This window comes from Poecilia formosa, unplaced genomic scaffold (assembly GCF_000485575.1).
Source record: "Poecilia formosa unplaced genomic scaffold, Poecilia_formosa-5.1.2 Scaffold27, whole genome shotgun sequence".
Taxonomy (NCBI): Eukaryota; Metazoa; Chordata; class Actinopteri; order Cyprinodontiformes; family Poeciliidae; genus Poecilia; species Poecilia formosa.
In genome coordinates, this window is record NW_006799966.1 from 2,006,337 (window position 1) to 2,027,100 (window position 20,764).

The 20,764-nt window shown below is 36.5% G+C and overlaps 3 protein-coding genes and 1 long non-coding RNA gene across 4 annotated transcripts; 1 reads left to right on the plus strand and 3 right to left on the minus strand.

Annotated features, from left to right (window-relative positions):
* Positions 1–689: 689 nt before the first annotated feature.
* Positions 690–6,029, minus strand: ccdc13 (coiled-coil domain containing 13). The gene is made up of 14 exons (XM_016669715.1): positions 5,927–6,029; positions 5,069–5,281; positions 4,795–4,943; positions 4,572–4,714; positions 4,407–4,490; positions 4,198–4,311; positions 3,433–3,537; positions 2,873–3,034; positions 2,603–2,779; positions 2,340–2,513; positions 2,139–2,245; positions 1,815–1,877; positions 1,569–1,694; positions 690–1,055 (listed from the first exon to the last, which is right to left on the minus strand). Exons 2-14 carry the CDS (start codon positions 5,248–5,250, stop codon positions 956–958), a joined length of 1,686 nt encoding a protein of 561 aa, XP_016525201.1. The 5' UTR covers positions 5,251–5,281; positions 5,927–6,029; the 3' UTR covers positions 690–955.
* A 1,197-nt stretch (positions 6,030–7,226) lies between these two features.
* On the minus strand, positions 7,227–19,992 carry LOC107835863 (uncharacterized). The gene is made up of 2 exons (XR_001661689.1): positions 19,953–19,992; positions 7,227–9,177 (listed from the first exon to the last, which is right to left on the minus strand). It is a non-coding gene; the product is annotated as an uncharacterized LOC107835863 (long non-coding RNA).
* On the minus strand, positions 9,079–11,391 carry higd1a (HIG1 hypoxia inducible domain family, member 1A). Its single transcript, XM_007548628.2, has 4 exons — positions 11,286–11,391; positions 10,749–10,826; positions 10,489–10,623; positions 9,079–9,521 (listed from the first exon to the last, which is right to left on the minus strand). Exons 2-4 carry the CDS (start codon positions 10,819–10,821, stop codon positions 9,448–9,450), a joined length of 282 nt encoding a protein of 93 aa, XP_007548690.1. The 5' UTR covers positions 10,822–10,826; positions 11,286–11,391; the 3' UTR covers positions 9,079–9,447.
* LOC103135748 (7-alpha-hydroxycholest-4-en-3-one 12-alpha-hydroxylase) lies at positions 16,375–18,742 on the plus strand. The gene has a single exon (XM_007548629.1). It carries the CDS (start codon positions 16,403–16,405, stop codon positions 17,936–17,938), a length of 1,536 nt encoding a protein of 511 aa, XP_007548691.1. The 5' UTR covers positions 16,375–16,402; the 3' UTR covers positions 17,939–18,742.
* Positions 19,993–20,764: the final 772 nt, after the last annotated feature.

The window sequence follows — 20,764 nt, forward strand, 5'->3', positions numbered from 1 at the left end:
AATTTCATGAGTCCCCATGTGGCATGGCCCAGACAGGTTGATGACTCTACTTTTGAAATTGAGTTATTTCAAGGTGTGTTTAGGTTAATATAGGTATAAATAGTGTAAAATTTTTTTTATGGATTTTTAGAACCACTAGAAAGTGTGGTCCCCACAAGTGATGATTAAATTAGTAGTCCCCACGAAACATGTAAACTAGTCTGTGTGTGTGTGTGCGTGTGTGTGTGTGTGTGTGGCTAAGGAGGAGAACTTGTTTCCTGCAGGCTGCGGTTTGTCACATGTGACAAGAGAAGGTAGGGCTGAGCAGCAAGAGAGCTTGAGCAGGGAGCAGCCAGTTCTCCTGGTTAGTGTCTTGTCAGTGCTGTCACAGAGCCTCCAGGAAAAAAAAAAACATGCTCGACTTGTCTCATCACGTCACCATAAAGCTGTACGCCGTGATGGAGAGTGCTCTTTTGGGATGCCCTCAGAGACTGTGTTTCCTCCAGCTGAATGACCAGACAGGAGACAGCGAACAAGAGCAACATAAACAACCAAAAGATGATGGGCAGAAGCTAACCCTGTGCATGGGAGCTGAGACTGTTGCCACACATCATTAAGTTTGCTGTGTGGTTAAATTTCCATGGGATGAAGAGAAAAAAACACTGTCATGTTTAAAATCAGGAGCAGCTCACGACACCATAAGATTGTTGCAAGGTAAAATTTATTCACATTCCAGAGATTGATCTGTCTGTTTTGTTTTATTTCTTTCTGCCTTGTAGCTCCTGCCCTATTTCTCCTGAGGAACAGTCATGGAGTGAGACAGACAAGGTTGAGCTGAACAAGGGTATGCTAGAAAACCCTGGGAACCCTTGGAGTTGAACCCTTGGAAAACAGTTTTATTAGCAGAACGGCCACCTGGTCACACTGGTCCTTATCCTTCCCGTGCTCGATGCAGAGTCCTTTACTTTGAATCTGCTCATGCCCTTTGTAACTGCTGCTCCAATATCAAGGTTTTACGGCGCTCCTCTTGATACTTCTTCTCTGCCTCCAAACACACTTGTTTCATTTCTTTCTCTCTGGAAGATAAACATTTTCTTTTTGTCTTAGATAACATAATTAAGTAACTTCTTAATACACACACTTCATTGCTTTCTCTTTGGACATCTAAGGCAACAATAAAATTATTGTCTATGGGAATCATCTGAAGCACTTCAATCCAATGTAATAGATAGTGATTCTATCATTTACACTATTAAACCTTGGACCATAGATTTACTATTATAACCTGAAAGATGTGAAAATGACCCATAGCATTCTTGTGAATGTTTGAATAGATCGCAGCCAAGATTTGGATTAAAATCAATAAAAAAAAAAATCAAGAGTCGAGTCCACATTCATTTGGTTTGTTCCTTGTAGAAGCACGTTCTATCCATGTCAACGATGAAGGGGAGCCGGGAGTATTTCACTGGAAATCAGTAAAGTTAACTTTACTGAGTTCCAGGATATTTAACTGAAATAAGTTAAATGTTCTTATTTCAGTATATTTAAAGTTTTCTGGCAAACAGAAAGATTTGTAGAGTGTGCATTACTTGATCTGTAGAAGCTTAACCAGCTCCAGGAGGCGGTTCTTCTCCACGCTGAGGACTTTATACGCACTGCTCTGGGTGATCAGTGCACTCACATCAGCAGAACAACCCGGACACTTTGAATGACTTCTGAGAACATCAGACACAATCAAACAGTTCATAGTTTTGATTAATTTACATTGATGCGATAATAACTGACAGTTAAAAATAAGATGAATCATGTAAACATATATGATACAGCTCACTTACTTTAATTCCATCTCACCTCCCACAGTTGCAATTACCAATTTATGGCCTAATTTAGAGACTGAACTGAAACAGATAAAAATATGAGAAATCATAAAATGTTTTACTCTTCTTGCTTCTTCAGTCATTGACCTCTTTCAGTCAGTTATTTGTTATCCTTTGTAAAACAAGTGATCTTAGTTCCTAGTAGAGTTTACCAAAACATGCACTTTATACCACAAAACAAAATGCATTATGTTTCAGAGGGTAGTTTTTATGATCCTCTTAATAAATGAATAAAATAAGAATATAAAGAATAAAATAATTCAGATATGTCCGAAAACATACTCGGGTGTAATTCTTGTGACACTGTCTCCATCTTCTGGGTAGAATCCTGAACTGCAACTTTTTATTTTAGGGCTTAATTGTCTGTCCACACTCTCTTCCTTCAGTTTCTGTGAAAACAGATTTTTTTATTTCCAGCAGGCAGATTTGCTTTACAGTGGTTGCTACAGCACTAAATATTTCTGCTTTTTTTTTTTTTTTTACCTTATTGGAAAACTGTTGCCTTTCCTGGAGCTCTTTTATCATGGCGTCTTTCTCTGCTACCATGAGCTTCAGTTTCTGGATAAGACAGTTGTTCTCTGGGGACCCACTCTTGATCTGTGCGCTCTGCTGTTGGCCGAGTTGCTTTAGCATCGTCTGCATCTGGCTCTGTTGTTTCTGGCAGGGGTTAACCAAACAAGGTTGTGGGAAAGGAAGGGCCCAGAATATTTCTCTCTTTCCCACTTTTATCTTATCTAAGGGCTTACCAGCAGGGCATCCACAAGCCCGGTGTCATGTTTCCCCTTCTCTAATAAGGAGGAAATCTGCATTTTCAGAGTTTTGATTTCCTCGGACTGAGTTCTGCTCCTGGCTTTGGAGGCTTCCAGCTTTTTCTTCACATCCTCGTGTTCTTTCAAGAGGCCTTCATGATCAGCTGAGATCCTCTATAGATTTACCAAAAGCAACAAGCAAAACAAGTAAAAGATTTGTACCGTAATATTTCATTTTGTTTTTAAACTGAGTTATTGTTTAAGTACCTCAAATGCCTCCCTCTTTTCCTTCTCTATGGTACGGATGTAGTTGAGGTTTCTATTTTGGGCAGGGGGTTTATGATGGGACGCAGTGCCAGAAAAATCCTGCTCCACACTCTGGACATCTGCCTGTCTTTGATGACACAGCTGCTGCTCTAGCTCCCGTACCTGTTGTATGAATTCAGCATTTTCTGTGACATAACTTTCAGGTGCATCAAACTGAAATTGGAATATCATCAACATCAAATTCAGTTAGTTTCAGGAATTCAGTTCAAAAACCCAGAAACCCAGATATAGACTGATGACACGCAGAGTATTATATCTCGACTGTTTATTTCTATTGATCATAGTAGTTATAGCTTTCGCACAACCAACCCGCAACTGTCATATTTCTTTTTTTAAGACACTCCTGAACCAGAAACTTCTCAGTGATGTTCTTTTTTTGATAGAGAGGCACCTGCACAATCATAATCCTGAGAACCAACCAACTTCTTGAAATAAGTTTTCATAATGAATGATGGACAATACAAAGGACATTCAGTCACCATCTAAGTTTTCCAGCTTACCCTTGTTTGAAGAGCAAGAATCTGCTGCGACCGGCCTCTAAAGCTCCTAGGGTTGTTGAGCATCTGCTGAAGGTTGACCTCCTCTCCAACTTCACTCAATAAAACCTGCAATCGTTCATCATTTTAAGAGTAGACATAGACATACTCTATTATCATTAAACTTTTAATGATAAAAATGTTGTTGCCTCCAATAATTAAATAAATAAATAATAATAAAAAAGTATCATCATAAATATATAGAATAAAAACAGATCAATCAACATGTCATTAAAAATACATAATGTTGATGAGGTATGAAGTAAATAAAGTCTACATTATGGACATTATGGTTTACCTTTTTGTTTTGTTTTTAAACTGTGCGTTATTTCTGTAGGGCAGTAAGAAGGATGTGTATTTAACAAGGAAACTAAGTAAGAAAACCAAACTATGCTTCTGGAATCAAATAATCTATATACCACTAATGACAGTAAATATGGAGGTTGCTGTATCAGTCTTGGCCAGGATATCCTTATAAAATTAAAGACTTCATCTCAAAAATATAATTTCCAGGTTATGTGTAAATGGCCTTCAAGGTTATTTTTATTCGTCTCACTTTTCAAACTTATCTTCGAAATGCAGCTTGTGTGGTAAGAAAATACACACAGTCCCATTTCTGATAGCCAGAGAATACCGGGCCTTCAGCTGAAAGGCCCTAAAATCCAATTAAGAAGTCATAAATAAGCATAATTAGAGCTCTGTCAGGTGGAAAAGAAATAATGAGATTACCTTCTGAGCAACCTTCAGCTCCTGTTTTGCAGACTGAACCTGGTTTCGATATTCTGTCACTTTGAGCTGGGTAGCTGCTAGTTTTTCTTGCAGAGACTTGACCAGCGGGTTTTCCTGTTGCTCAGTAGAAAAATGTATGTGATTTAAAATGAAATGCTATCATGTCAGGTTTCAAATCAAGAGAATGGCATTATTCAGTTTCTGTTTACCTCATGGTCTTCAGACGAGCTTTTATCCAGGGTTTTTTGTGTGGTTTTCTGTCCAGGTACAACATTCTCCAAAGCACACTGCAGCTAAACAAAATGTTGCTTTCTGTGGGTTTTGACCTGTAACTTCAACTTTCCATCCAATAAATCAAACAAACAGTGCTTTACCTCTTTCTCGAGCTCTCTGATCCTATTGCTGCTTTGCTTGGATCTAATCTTCTCTTTCTCAATTTCTGCACATAGCTCTCTATTCTTCTTGGAAAGCTCAACAATCTTGGTGGCAGCTACAGCTCCGGCTAAACCTGATGAACCTAAAGGGATAATTCACAAGACGACAGTGAAGCCCCATTGACTCTTGTATGTAAAATACATCCAAGTTGTCTGCTTGTACCTGTTAAGGCCAGTCTTTCTTCTTCTCTTTTCTTCTTCAGATGTTTGATCTCAAAGTCCTTTTCACTCAGAAGTTTGAAGAGCCTCCCATTTTCATCTCTGAGCTCTCGAATTTGGTCTAACAGAATTTCATCCTGCTCCTTTAACAGACTTCGAATGACAGACGACACAGCATCATCATGTTATGACTATTTATTTATGTATTTATATATTACTTAAGCTTTGAGTTAAACAATACAGTTTTATTTAAACCGAGACCAAGTGAAACCACTTACCTTTCTTCAGGACTGTCTTCCTGAACGACTTGTTTCGACAGATTCAAATCATCCTGAGTGCCTGTCACACTTAAATCACTGGGTTCTTTCTTCTTCTTCCCTTCCAGTTTTCTTTTTTCCTGCTGTTTTTGCAACGTTTGGAACTGAAGCCGCAAGTCATTCAAATGTTCATCACTCTCCATGATAAACAAGGTAGTGGAAATAAAGAAACTACTGAAAGAAGACAAAATTATTGTGTTAGCTTTGATTACTTGATCAAAGCTTGATTGTGTTGATTGTGTTTACATTTGTACACTTCACTCATTTTCACTCCAGTAACTGACCATTACAGCTTAAATTTGACCTACAACTACAAGGCACAACATGGGTATGGCCTCTGACATGGACAGTATCAACAGCAGATTCTTCAAGTCCTGGAAGTTGTGAGGTAGGCCCTGCTTGTCAGATCTGCTTGTCAAGCACGTCTCACACATGTTCAATTTGTCTTAGATCTTTGCAGGTCCAGTCAAACTGGTTTATGTGGTCCCCAAGTCATTCATAATCCATTTTACCACAACATTGCCCAAATAGCCACACTGCTGATTGAGATGTGTACACATAAAACAGAATCACCAATGTGATTTTTTAAGTTTCTAACTGAAAACTAAATGAAATGGGTTATCACCAGAATGCTGCATTTATCAGGTGCTGTCAATGCTGAAATTATGTTAAAGAATTTAAGATGCCGGTAACACCGGTCTTCAACAAGAACTGGCATAGTAATCAGGTACCTATTCATAAATGTATCTTTAAAATTCGAACAGAAATCTTTAAAGGTCACAGGACATCTAAAACTGTAAAAGCGAGGTTATAACCTACCTGTGATAGAAACAAGAGTTAAGATATTTGACTATTTAACTGCATGTTTTGCTTTGAAAATGAAAACGTAGTTTCCTGAAGGGGACACTACTGTCGCTATGACAACGCAAATTCTGTGACTTTCAACGCGATCTCGCGTGAACAGGGAAGGCACATGCTCTTGTTAAAATGCACCATGACAGCGGCCATATTGCTCAGGGTTTCTGACGTCTGTTACTGTTTAGTGACAGGAGAGAGCTCAGCTTGCTTAATGAAAACTACCGGGACACAATAATTCACAACATATAAACCTGCTTGTTAGGCGTCTCTCTGCTTTTTTTTTTTTTTTTTACTAGGTAAATAATATTCCAATTATTGTTTTAGGCTGTAAGACTTATTTTAACCACATGGTGGTGCTGTAGATCACTGAAGATAAGAATGCCCTTTGTACTGCCCGGTCATACTGCAAGAATGAACGTGCATATCTGTAAACATTTTGGACCGAGATTTCATCTTAATTAAGTATTAAAACAAATAGTAAAAAAGAAAAGAAAATTAAATTAAACCTTAAGTTAACGAGAGGACGAGTCCCTAAATGTGCGCAGTCATGCTGACTCTGCTTCTCCGGTGGTATTGTTATGCATACAGGAGGAACGTGACATCCGTGCTGGAAATGGTGAAACTTGATATGCAGCAGCTGTACACGTTGATCTGTTTTCTTTACTAAAAAAGAGTAACCTTCATAACGTGCTGTTAAAGACACAGTGGCACAATGTGTCTTTGACAATGTGTCTTTGACACAATGTGTCAAAGACACATTGTGTCAGATTATAGATTATATAGATTATATAATCTATAATCTTAGATTATAGATTACGGTTCTATAATCTAAAAGCATCCAGTGCCTGCAGAGTAGCAAGCCATAGAGCAGAATAGAGCAGAGCAGAGGCTGGATTGGAAAGGTAAAGGTAAACTTAAGACTTTATTTATTTATTTATTTATTTATTTATTTATTTTACCACAAATGACTAACAGAAAGATGACTAAAGCACCAAAACAACAGAGGTAAATACAGTATCCAATAAAATAATTTTGCTATAATTGTTTTCTTTAAATAGAACGTTCAATCCATATACAAAGTTGAATAAAAATATATATATATTTTTTTAAACCTTTTTTCAAATATATGGAGTATGATGTTTGAATGGAAAGTAAAACAGAGGTTTAATCAACAAGTTGCAACAAGCAACTGAGTGTCACAATGACTATCAAATTCTGAATGAATGCACGTGACGGGGGGCGGGCCATTAGAGGCTCTTCAGCAGATTAGCTACACCTTTTTATTGCATTGATGGGAGTGTTTCCCATGTTTCGAATTGGAGTAAAACCAAGGTATTATTTTACAGTGTTGTTTATGGGGAGGAGGGATGCAACTACTCTAGCCAGCCTTTATCATGCTGTGTTTGAGCAGTTATTGTCATGGCTAAACACATGAAATACCACATACCAGAATGAGGAAGAACAAAGAAAATCCAGTAAATATAGTTTTATGAAATGTTTGTTTAAAGTTAATGTTTGCAGTCAAAATGACACGTTCAGTTGTTTCTGAAGATGACAATACAAATACAAATAATATTTGTTAATGAAATGCTACATTGACATCACACAGTGTGTTCAAAAAGTGTGTGTAGGAATTCTGTTGAATTAGCAGTCAGTATCATCACTGATGGCTCACAAAATAGTTCAAAAATAGTTCAAGTTAATTTTGGTAGATTTAAGTTGTAATAGCCTACAGTTAAACAAATTCTAGCTTGAATAATATTACATGAAGAAAATTATTACAAAAACTTTATTGCCCACACTGCTAGACTGATGACTTGTCTGTTGTCCAGCAGACAGTAGTTGACACCCTCCAGAAAAAACATAATTAAAGAGGGCTTTTCACATAGTCCTGAATGGAAAGTTGAGTGGAAAAATTAAAAAGTGCAATCTATACATACACCACTGTGCAGTATGTCACAAAAATAAATGGGATGAAATACTGATTCACCAACCGCAATAAAATCCTTAGCATGTCTAATTTGCCTTCTGTTGTCCACAATGAAAAAAATTACCTAAATTTGATTGAGCCACTTATTACATAGCACAAACATAATGTGTTGTATTAAGAGGACCAGTAATTTACTTTAATTTGGGAAAAAAAAAAAAAAAAAAAAAAAGTTAAAATGCTCAAATTTAAGAGAGCCACATATTTCACTGGATTCTTCATCATATCAGTTGGTTTGACTATAAGCTCATATTGAAACTGGTTTTAGAGCTACTGCTTGTTTATTCAACATAGTCTTTAGAAAGTTAGAAGATTTGCCGAGTCATGCTGACAAATCCACCCCAGAGGTATTTTCACGTTGGTATGCCATCCAGGCTCTGTGATGCTGACAGTACTTGCACAGCCCTTCCTGCATGTCAGGTAGACAGTTCATGTTGCCAAATAAAAACTAATCTTTATAGCAGACCTTAACACACTGCCTTCATCAAAGGCATACTGCAATGTCAGTAAAGTAATTCACTAAATGCTACGTGTGTTTCAAAGCGTACAAAACATTGTTTAAGTTACAGTAAGTAGGAGATTATTTAATGAATGAAGAAAGGAAACAATTTTGAAAACAGTAGCTACCAAAAGCGAGTTGGACTTGCTGTGCATATTATCATATAAAATATGAAACTAAGAACTGTTCCAGGTAAAGCACACAATATAAGTGTACACACAGCAGAGATTCAAAACTATTTCAGGAAATGAAAGCGACTTTCACAAATAGCCTGGTACATACAATAATAATCAGCCCTGGAGATACCTTAGGAACCAATTAATGTTTGCCACTAAAACAGGCTGCATTGTGTTTGACAAGCTACACCACAGTTTATACATATAAACCTCACATGATTTTTTTGTGTCATTAATATCTCATTGCAAAAAATATATGAAGAAAATACTGAGAAATTAAAAAAAATGGTTACAGTACAATACAGAGAATCTCAATGAATAAAAATCAGCATTTTAGTAGAAGTATTTATAACAAAAAAACATTATTTTTTTCTTGCGACAGTGTGCAAACATCTGTTAAAGCTTTTGTCAGGAGAGGTGAACATTTTACAGAAGAAAAAAAAAAAGATTGATATGGAAATGCTTTTAATTTGGCTAGTACCCAAATTACCACATAAAAGCATAGCTGACTTTCAACAGGACAATGATAAATGAATATGAAAGCCAGAGCCTTCTGTGTAGAGTCAGATTTATCCTCCTGGTCATAAATATTGTCAAATTTATCTGCAACTAATTTTGTTTTATATAATGCACTAAAACATTAGACAAAAATACATCTGTGTTGCCATCCTTATCACAAGCATCCACGTTTGCAGTGGCAAACATTGTCTGTAGAACGGTACACCATCAGTTGGTTTTTAGTCATCTGTTAGCCTCTGAATGTACATCTATAAATGTGAGAGTATTAAAGACACAAAAATCTAATTGTAAGAGTCTCTGTTCAACTGTGTTTTCCAGCATTCTGCTCTTCTTTGGGGTGCCTAATGTACTCGTTGTACATTGAATACAGGACCCCTAAGAAAGAAAAAAAAAATGAGAAGAGAAAGGCGAGTTAGAGAATGGAAACTTAAAGACAGAAACAAATCAAAAAAGTTGCAGCTCAGAGTTGTGATAAATAAAATTCAAAGTCATCACTGTTTGATAAAGCAAGAAACACAATAAGGCAAACATAGTTCTCATCTATAGATAACTAAAGAGAACAATGGAGTTTCACAATAAATCAAGCCTAATCCTTACCACAATAGGAATTGTGCAGTACAAGCTATAGTGAAATACTCAGATGGAATATTTAGAAATTATATTCAGAGATTATTAAAATTATATGTGCTAATATTCTAACAGATTAACAGACTGATCTAGGCTACATATCACTTTTCCTGTAAAAACACAGGAAAAGTGATGGGAACACTTAATGTAAAAAAAAAAAAAAAATGCAATTTCCCTCAAGTTTCATAGCATCAAACTGGCACATTACACACACCACAGCCAAATGTTATCAATTGGGTAAAATTTCAAATTTCAAGAGTAAACACATATAGCAAGCAATCATTTCTCAATAGCCAAGGGTCCAGGCCCTATGTATGAAGCAAAGTATAGAACAAAGGACTATTTATTTTATTTTTTTATTTTTATTTTTTTAACCAGGGTAGAAATATTGTGGCAAGCATCCAAGTCTGGTAAAAGCCTTAAAATAGACATAAATTCTACTGAAGATCTGCTATCCGCAAATTTCAACTTTACATGTATGTCAAAGCTGAGGTTAGAAGAATCCTAACCTACTTTCATCCTGCCTGTCACCAGTGTAACATCTCCCAGGGAGACAAATAAGATCAAACTGGGAATGTTGATATCGTCTTTCTCACAACCATGAATGTTTTTTATCTCGTACAGACATGTAAATACATTCTAATGTAAATTAAATGAAAGATATTGCTAATATAAAAGCAACCTACATAGAAACAAGATAATAAATGATACATACCTACTGTCATGGCTCCAACCACAAAGCCTTGTGCAGCTACACGCATATGAATCAAGTGCACCGACATTTTTGTGTCCCCTCGATTTTTCATTTTGTACAGCTGGTGTCCAACGATGCCAACAAATCCAGCCAATCCTGCAAAACAACTAAGGATTACATACAGCTCAATTTCAAAACTGCATACTACAACTACGAATATGAGACTTCTTAATTCGACTTGGACTTTTTCACTCTATTACCATGGAACAAAACGTACTCACCCAATGGAACAAATGGATTCTCCTTCACTTTCCGCATTAACTTTGAATCATTTCCTTCTTCGTAAGAGGACATCTTGACTATGGTGCACACAAAACAGCAGATTTTTAAAACATTTTTACAGTAATTTTCAGAACTTTGACAGTTCAGTCAGTCCAGAAAAAAAAGCTTATTATAAAGTTGGTTTACTGAATCTTATCTCTAGATATATTTAAACACATTCTAAAGTTGCAGCCTTACTGGTTTCAATTTAGTTGGCCTCATCATGACCTGTTAGAAGGTGACATGAAGGGCAAGGAAGATACATTTTTAATTTAGGGAACAATTTACTCATTTATAGACAGCTATAGCAGGCAATTTTTTTTGTTTTGTTTTTCTGTTTAAAAAAGAACGTTGTTTAAATCTTTTCAAACAGGTTGAACGTCAATTCAGGGCCTAAGCAGCCAGGGAAACATGAGACAATAAAAACAAAACGCTCATTATCGGCTGTTTACTAACTAACGTCGCAGTTTTAATGTATAGAGTGGAAAAGATTTTACCTGCGTTGCTTTGGAGAAGCTTTGCAAAGAGACAGTCAGATGAGCTTCGTGAGCACGTCTCCCAACCACAGTTTTCACGGAAGTAATATTTGTAACACCTCACCGGCAAGGCTCTGATATAACTGTCTCTGACGCCGGGCTGACGTCACACTACCACGTGGTTAGTTCAATGTTAGAAAGAAAAAATTGGAGATACAACCATCGCAGTTCGAGATGATAGCAGTTTTATGATATACCAAGTTCCGCTTATGCTAAATGAAAGTAGAAAATTAAAAAAAAAAAAAACTAGTAGCGCTACCGTCTTATAAAAAGGTTTAAAAGTCTTGTTAATTTAATCGTACTATATTTTAATTTGTAATGTAATGTGTAATTTAAATTAAAATAATAGTATGCACTAATGTTTTTCCGAATGTGACAAAAATCACATTTATTTGATTGCAGCAGACAGCTATAGACATATACATAATACAGAGTGAAAATGCGCCAAGGGTACAAATAATTCCGTGATGTATTGAAAGCAACACTAGCTTGCGTGCTAGGACAACGAATGGCTCCACCCCCAGCCAGAATTTTAGTAAAGTCATCCCTGTAGGTGTGGCCTCCCTTTCAGGACATAATTTGAAATAGTGAAGTCAAATTATCTTTTTGTTTTTGTTTTTGTTTTTTCTCATGACCTAAATTAGCTGACATTGTAAAAATATAATGTGACGTGTTATTTCAAAACAATCAATGGCAAATAGTTGCAAGAAATGTATATTCCACTGCAGCAACAATGATATTTTTATGAGTATGCTAAACAAACAAATTTCACCAAAATATTTGTTCCTAGACTTCTTGTCTTATCGTCTGCATTTTAAAAGAGACTAGAGTCTTGTCCAAAATCCTAAACTTTGAATTTTGAGTTTTAAACATCTAAGTTGACTGAATACCTTTTATGCATTCGCGGGCCACTTTATACTTGGTAGTACATGGCTTAATTACCTTTTTCTTTTAGAGCTGCTTTAGTTCTTTATGGCGTATTAAACAAGGTATCCTAGACTTTGGTCCTTACTGAGATGATAGCATTCCGAAAATGGAAAGAAAAAAGCAAGACTGCAAACTTACTTCGATTTGGGTGTCCATGTACAGTAAAGACGCATAGCCACTCTGGAGGAGCTGCCAATGATCGCAGGTATAGATAAAATGATATGTTTATAGAAGAACTGTTGAAGCATTTTACTTCAAAAAGTAGGGCTAACCAGCACTCAAAATAATACATAGCTTTTAAGAAGGGAAAATATAAAATGTGTTTGGCTACATGTCATCAACCCATTGAACCATTTACCTCAGTCATTTTTTTGCCGATAATTGTTCACATAACATAATCAAACACAGAAGCAGCATATAATAACGCTCTTTCATAATTCAACAACATTTAATTTCCTTTTGGGATGAATAAAGCATTAACTTATATATTTTTTTCTTGTATAAAAAAAATACACTTAAAGCAACTAAGCAGTTTATGTTTTTTCCTAGAGGTTTATAATTATTTTATGATATGTTCTGCGTTGTGTTCATCTTTGTTGAGAGAAGACATCAAAAAAACAGATCTGAACCCTAATGAGCCTGTGGCATTTCCTTTATGTAATTACAAGCTCAGATCTGAGTGATCAAGAACCAGATGTACACTGTAGAATGTAAATTAAAGCTGAGAGGTGAGAGAGAAGTTTCCAAATCTTCCTAACCTTCACAAAGAACAGTTAAATAGATATTTCCCTTTGTTACAACTTTTTTTTTTTTGTAAAATGCTGTTCTGCCATTTATGCATTTATCTCATTAACATTACAATCATATTTTTATCACCTGAAATTATAAATATCAAGTACAAAAAGCTGTCCTATCACACTTAGAATTTCACATGGCCTTCATAAAAGAGACAAATATCTCAGAGCATAACCTTGTTCAAAATAAAATCCAAACTGTAGTCAAACGGTTTAAAAGATTGAGGTGACAAAAAGGAGCACAGCTCCACTTAGTGGTCTATTGCTGGAAGTGCACTAAAAAGAATGTAGTGCGAGTTCAAATGAAATACAATCCTCTGAATCCTTTGTTTGTATTATCGTTAGAACCTCAAACATCCATGTATTTTATTGGGATTTTATGTAGACCAGAACAACAGTAGAGAATAAATATGAAATAAAAAGGCAATAATATAATTTTGGGCTGTACAGTGGCACAATTGGTAGCACTGTTACCTTACAGCATGAAGGTCCTGGGTTCAATTCTGGGCCTGGGGTCTTTCTGCATTGAGTTAGCATGTTCTCCCTGCGCATGCATGAGTTCTCTCAGGGTACTCCAGCTTCCTCTCACAGTCCAAAAACACAACTGTTGGGTAAATCGGCCTCTCTAAATTCTCCATAGGTGTGTGTGTGCATGGTTGTTTGTCCTGTGTTGCCTCTTGCCTGAAATGTTTGCTGGAGATAGGCACCACTAGGGACAAGGATGTACAGAAAATGGATGGATAGGTAATACATAGTTTTTAACATTTTCAGCTAATATAAATGTTTGAGGACAGGTTTTTAAAAATTATATATGTATAGCATATTAGTTGTGTAGATCACATCAGCAAAAATCTTAACAATGCTTTCTGGCATAAACCAGTAGATGGCACTGTATGTCTGCTGATAAAACACAAGGGCAGCTGGGTCCTTCTTCTTAGTGTAGACTTTGCAGGCGTCATTGGCTTTTATTAACACACCATTTTCTTATTTTTAAAAGATTAAGATAAAATGATGGCGTATTTAGAATATACTGCATTTTCACCAGGTTCCTGTCCAGGCACTAACCCGAGAATGTAAATGGTCTTGATGAAAAACAATCCTACCATTTGCAACCTCTCTCTACCACATTTCACAACATTCTGCCTGTCATTTTGCATTGCTAACAGACAAACAGAACACAGAAACAGACATGACTCTGCTGCAGTCTAAAGTACGTATTGCTCTCTCATGCAATAAAGCTTGCATCATTGTTGCAATTTAGTTCATGGCCATCATGATAGCATAAAATACATTTCCCTCGTGGACCCATTTTTAAGCAAGACCAGTATTGCTGTTTGCACGTTCAAGTACATAAAGATTAATCTTGAACAGATGATAGGGTTTGTGAGCGAAATGAAGGTCAGTGGACTGTTTCATCAGTAGTTCAAGGTCTGAATTCTTTCAAGGTTTTCTTTTTTCTGTTGAGCTTACCTTGTAACCAGAACATATAGTGTAATTATAACAGTGTACTAATATAACAGTGATGTCACTTGATTGGCTGTTTTTAATCTATGCACTCAATACATGCTAAAAAATAAAATAAAATAAATAAAATAAAATGCAAATATTGAAGAAAAAAAAAAGCCCTTTAGGTTTGGTTTGGGAATTCTAACTTTCTGACCAGAACTTTTTTGTTTTTTTACTTACATTTTTTGTTCATACTGTAACTTAATTTATTCCTTTCAAGTGTGATTAAAGCTTTTTACAGTCAATGTCCTAGAAAAAGTTTCACATTTCATCCTGTCTTTTCCAGGCTTCTGTAAATCTTTTGAGTCTTTTCTCTGCAGGGTAAAGATGTAGTAAGCAATCTTAAAAGTTCAGATGACATGACACAACTCTAATCTCAATATCTTTTGAAATTTTATGTTGGTTTTACGATTGATCTCAAATTCTGTTTCCTATCAATTTCAGTTTAACTTGCAAAGCTCCAGCTGATTGGTGGCACACTTTATCAGCCAGTTTCTCTTTAGATGTTCTTCTTATCCACATTAAGACATGAAGGTAACCTGCTGCAGAAGCATCAAACCCATTGAGAAGCATCCCTCACACTATTACTCAAGCAGTTAAAAAACAAAAAACAAAAAAACAATTGTAATCATTTGCATCACTCCATGATATTTGTGCTTTTGTAAATTTATTCCACTTTATTGCTCCTTCTTCCCCCCATTTGCATGTTCTTGTTCTGTGGGAGAATCCTGGAGAACCTGGATAAAATCCAGGCATAAAATGGGAGAACATGCAAATTCCACTCAGAAAGGCTCCACATGAGAGTTTGTTTTGAAAGATTTCTGTTAAGTGAACCACTACTTTATTACTCTGCTTGATTTGTTTTCCATCTGTTTCTCTTTAACTTTTTGCCATATGGTGTTAGTTTAATTTCTTTGAAGCTTAACACTGACATTCCACCCAAAAAGTGAACGTCTCCATTTCAGATTCGAACAACAAAAAAAGAACACTTGTCACATGTTTTTAAAGATTTGATTCACTTTCTGCATATTATTTTAGCATTTTTAGTACTTTTTTAATCCATGACTAGATCATAACTCATTCTCTGTCATTTTGATATAACACTTAAAATAGACTTGCACTTTTTAACATCCCAGTTAATCTCTTTAACAGTCTACATAGCCTTAAGATGGCAGAAGTATGTTCTTATCTAGAGTGAAATGACTCATTGACGTTGGCTGACAGATCACCAGAGAGGAAGTCGTTTTTCCAGAAGCAGCAGAAAACACGGATATCAGTCCACAAATATGCTTTGTTGCAGTTTTTCTGTTTAAGTTGCCCTGATGCAACTTAGACAATGTTTGGCTCTTTTCTTACTATTTGGAACAAAAGAGGAACAAGTTACAAGCCTGAAACTATTCAAATTGTTAAGTACTGGGGTGAAAGCCCCCCTCCAACTAATAAAACCATTTTATTTTCAAAATTATTAGAAGTGATGCTCTTTTGTGTGTTTTTAAAAAAAAATATTCTTTATATAAGAAAAGTAAATCTGTTCTTTCCCAAGACATAAAGGTTTCCTCGAGAGTCATTTCATTCTTTTCACACACTCTCTATGTAAGGATAAAAGCCCCTTACTTTGTTCTGTGACACTGAGTTCCAAATACGATTTCCTTATTAACAGAATAAAAAATAAACTTTAATCTAGCTCAAACTTGAAGTGAATATTTTCACTGCTCCATTTCTGCTGAAGAATTTGATCTCCTTTCCCGGAAATCTGTAACCCATTATGAATGGGAGGAGCAATGTGCTGCTTATAACTCTGAACTTGGACTTCATTTCCACACAGCTCTGTGGCTGCCAACAGAAACCGTCATGGCACTGCTTCTGCCTGTCCTCCTCAGCTGCTTGGTTGCTCTGCTTGGAGGGCTGTACCTTCTTGGAGTTTTCCGAAAGAGGCGCCCGGGAGAACCCCCTCTTGACAAAGGTCTCATTCCTTGGCTGGGCCATGTCTTGGAGTTTCGCAGAGACAGTTTTAAGTTTCTGGAGAGAATGAAGAAAAAGCATGGTGATGTTTTTACGGTGCAGCTTGGAGGATATTACTTTACATTTCTGCAGGACCCCCTCTCCTTTGGGGCTTTTGTTAAGGAGAGTAGAGAGAAGCTGGACTTTAATAGTTTCGCTGAGCAGCTTGTTAACAGGGTTTTTGGCTACAAAGCTGTCCAGAACGATCACCATATCCTGCAGAATGCCAGCAATAAGCACTTGAAGGGGGAAGGGCTGGAAGTAATGACACAAGCCATGATGAGTAACTTGCAAAACCTTATGCTGCACAGCGTGGGCTCAGGCACAGGTCAGAACCCTTGGAAGGAAGATGGACTGTTCATCTACAGCTACAACATCGTTTTCCGAGCCGGCTATTTGGCTTTATTTGGAAATGTGCCACACAAGTCTGAAGGAGGTGAGGAGAAAGCCAAAGAGAAGGACAGAACTCATTCAGAAGCTCTGTTTTATGAATTTCGTAAATACGACCAGCTCTTCCCCAACTTGGCATATGGAGTCCTTCCACCAAAGCAGAAGTGGGAAGCTGACAGGCTGCAGTCCTACTTCTGGGATGCTGTCTCTGTGCAGAACATGAAGGCCAAGGACAACATCAGTCGCTGGGTGTGGGACATGCAGCAGTCCAAAGAAGAGGTGGGCATGAACGAGTCAATGATCAACAGGTACATGTTTGTTCTTCTCTGGGCCTCTCAGGGTAACACTGGACCCTCTTCGTTCTGGCTTCTCCTCTTCCTCCTGAAACACCCCGAGGCCATGAAAGCAGTGAGGGAAGAGGTTGATAAAGTTTTGAAGGAGACGGGGCAGGAAGTCAAACGCGGTGGCCCCTTGGTAGACCTGACCCGTGAAATGCTCATGAAAACGCCAGTGCTAGACAGCGCCGTGGAAGAGACCCTCCGGCTCACTGCTGCACCTCTCCTTACCAGGGCTGTGCTCCAGGACATGACTCTCAAGATGGCCGACGGGCGTGAATACTTACTCCGCAAAGGTGACAGGATGTCAATCTTTCCTTACAGCGCGGTCCACCTTGACCCACAGATCCATCCTGACCCGCATGCATTCAAATACGATCGCTTTCTGAACCCAGACGGCAGCAAGAAAACTGACTTTTTCAAAGATGGGAAGAAAGTGAAGTACTACAACATGCCCTGGGGGGCGGGAGTCTCCATGTGTCCTGGGCGATTCTTTGCCACCAATGAGCTGAAACAGTTTGTGTTCCTCATGTTGGTGTATTTTGAGTTTGAGTTGAAGAACCCTGATGAGGAAATTCCTGAAATTGACTTCAGACGTTGGGGCTTCGGATCGATGCAGCCCAACAGAGATGTTCAGTTTAGATACAGACTCAGGTTTTAAAGGCCTCTTACAAAACATGCTATAGTTATTCTGTGAGTATTCTGTGACTATTGATTGATTAAATAGCCTTACACTAATCATATGGGCACCTTGTAAAACCTAAACACGAATAATACAAATATATTGTATATTGCTGTAATACCAATTCTGTTAATGTTATCAAGAATATATTTTTCTGTATGTTTCAATATCTTTTTACATGCCATTTTCTTTTTTCGCCAGAACATAGAAATTTATTCTATTAACACATTTTGTAGACCTCTTTTCTATTCAGAATAAAATGTAAGAATTAAACAAGTTAGGCAGCATTCAACAGTGTTGTAGTTGGTTTACCATTAACACTTTATTTAAAAAAGAAGAAGCTTTAAGAATGTTTTCTTCTTCTAAATTCTTTTTTTAAGTATCATTTCCTGGGCTAAGATGTAATTATCCCAAACTGTTTATTTTTTTTTTTTCTAAACAGTTTTCATACGGTTTTATGTTGTTTTATTGTAAGCTCTAAAACTGTGAACAGATAGAATAAGAGATGAATGCTCTCCTTGGCTTCCTGGGTGCAAATTCTATAAGTAAGCTCCTCCTTCATTAGTTTCCCTATTAAATCCAAATTAATTTTTATGTTGTGTTTCTATTGCATTCTTTTTGTTTGCTTCTTTGTTTCTTTTAACACGCAACTTTAACCCTTCTATGTGTCATAGGTGCTGTGGTTGATGAATCTAATATGTTTTTGTTTATTAAAAAGAGGATTTCTCGAGAAGAGTTTTGGAAGATGGGTGACATTATTAATAAATGGTTCTGTGACCTAAATATTACCCCTTTTGTTCCTTTCAACTTACCAAAACCATAAGTCCGTTTCTTGTTTATGCATGAAAAGCTTATATGAACACTCAAGTTTTCCTGGCATTTTTAACATCACAAAATATAATCAATTGTCATTTTGCTTTAAATTGTGTAATTTAAAGCTTAAAATCACTCACATCAGCTCGTAAATTAGTTTCTTAGTGTATCACTCTGGTTTCTTTTGGATCAGTTCAAAATTTAAAATGTTAATTTATTCAGCCACAAAGTCAAATATAAAAGTTTGTTAAAGTTTTCATTGTCTCATCATCGTTTTACATCCTCAGATAATTAACTAAGACTTTCCTTTCAAAAAGAGTTTAGACAAATACATAAAAATTCCCTTTTTATTATGTTATATAACAAACGTTCTATTACAGGAAGTATCTGATAATTTCCCAATACACATACAAAAGATTGCACTTCTAACCAAATTAAGACTTTGTATTTACTTTCATTTATTTTAGTTAGCCCTTTTGTGCCAAAGCTTGACAATTACTCTAACTTTAGCTATCACAAGTGCATTCTTAACCCTACTTAACCTTAACCTTGTCTTTGTTATAGCAGCACAAAACAGGAAAGACATCAGATGTTATCATGCTTGTGAGATAAAAAATAAAAACAGCAAATCCTTCAATCTGCGAAAAGATCTAGTAAACATCTGCTTCGGAACGAATGGCACAGCAAGAGAGATTAAATCAAAGACTGCATCACCACATGGCACACATATTTTGTTAGCCTTAGCTTATCAAGCAACCACAAAAATGCAAGCATTCCTTGTTTGAAAGCATTGTGAAAAGAAAAAAAGCATTTCTCAGTACGAAGAATGCTTCGTACTGAATATCAGTTGATATTTTATTTGCTTCTCCTTTGTTGCCTTGGTTACACATCTTTTGTTATTGTCATACAAGAAAACACATGCAGTGCTCTGGCTAAGGTTAAGAGGTTCTCTGTTCATCATCCCCCCAAAGTGTTGCAATCTACCGAGAAAAACACTAAAATCATAATTATTCCACCATAGCATTTTATGGTGTTTGATCTGTATTGACCATTTCTCTGCCATTTAAGATTTTTTCAAAAAATTATTTGCTTATAGATATTGCCTTTTTAGTTTATTCCTTGTGCTGGTTCAATTATTTTCATTGTTTGTCTTTTGGACTTGTTCCCTAAGCACAAACACTTTCTGTTTATGCTAGCTTCAATTTTTCCTTTCATCAAAGGTTTTTGTGTGTCAGCTTTGTTCTTTCTCCTTTCTTACCAGAATACCTCCCTTTCCAGATCTTCTCCAGCTGCCTCTATTTACCTCTCATTACTCCCTCTGCTTCCTGTAGCATTCTCTTCTCTCCCTCTGTGTATTTAAGATTTGCATTGTTTTCTACTGGTTTTTCTGTCCAGCTTTCATAGTTCTCAGTTGTTCCCACTGAGTTCCTTTGTTGTTCATTTTAAGTTTCTTTTTGTTCATTAAGAGTTATCCTTAGCTCTCTGCACTTGGGTTCTCTTTAACCCCCAGGGTTTTGCTTACATAATGGTTGGTAAATAGGGACAGGAGCTGACCTTTTAAGCTTTAAGCTGTTGGCTTGACAAAGTTCAGGTCAGTTATGAATTTGAAACTTATTCTCTTTTCCAGTATGGTCTGGCAAATTAATTTTTTATTCAAATGCTTTCTTATTGTGGTTACAATGATTTTCTCTAGGTTTTGTTTTTGTTTGTTTGTTGTTTTTTTTTTACACAATTGTGGAATCGGTGTATTTAGAGTAAGATGAGTTACCCTCTGTGGTCTCTCTAATTTAACATGCAAAATTTAAGTAAAGGTTCAAAAATTGTGAGCCGTATGAACCAAGTCAGTCATTTAAATTTTCTCCCTTCCAGTAGTATGTTTGGATTTGACTTGAAAATAATCTCCATTTGTATTTGTCTTTTAAACCCAGCCAGGTTAATGGACTTTACCCAGCTGAGAACAGTCCAAAGTATTTCCAGGAACTAACTTGCCAA

Excerpts from the sequence above, each read along its gene's own strand:
- ccdc13 (XM_016669715.1), bottom strand. The coding sequence starts at position 5,250 with ATGGAGAGTGATGAACATTTGAATGACTTGCGGCTTCAGTTCCAAACG. Across the intron at positions 4,715-4,794 it reads AGAAAGACTGGCCTTAACAG|GTTCATCAGGTTTAGCCGGA; the intron begins GTACAAGCAGAC and ends TTATCCCTTTAG. Across the intron at positions 4,312-4,406 it reads GCTCGTCTGAAGACCATGAG|GAAAACCCGCTGGTCAAGTC; the intron begins GTAAACAGAAAC and ends ACTGAGCAACAG.
- higd1a (XM_007548628.2), bottom strand. The coding sequence starts at position 10,821 with ATGTCCTCTTACGAAGAAGGAAATGATTCAAAGTTAATGCGGAAAGTG. Across the intron at positions 10,624-10,748 it reads GAATCCATTTGTTCCATTGG|GATTGGCTGGATTTGTTGGC; the intron begins GTGAGTACGTTT and ends GTTGTTTTGCAG. Across the intron at positions 9,522-10,488 it reads GGTTGGAGCCATGACAGTAG|GGGTCCTGTATTCAATGTAC; the intron begins GTATGTATCATT and ends TTTCTTTCTTAG.
- LOC103135748 (XM_007548629.1), top strand. The coding sequence starts at position 16,403 with ATGGCACTGCTTCTGCCTGTCCTCCTCAGCTGCTTGGTTGCTCTGCTT.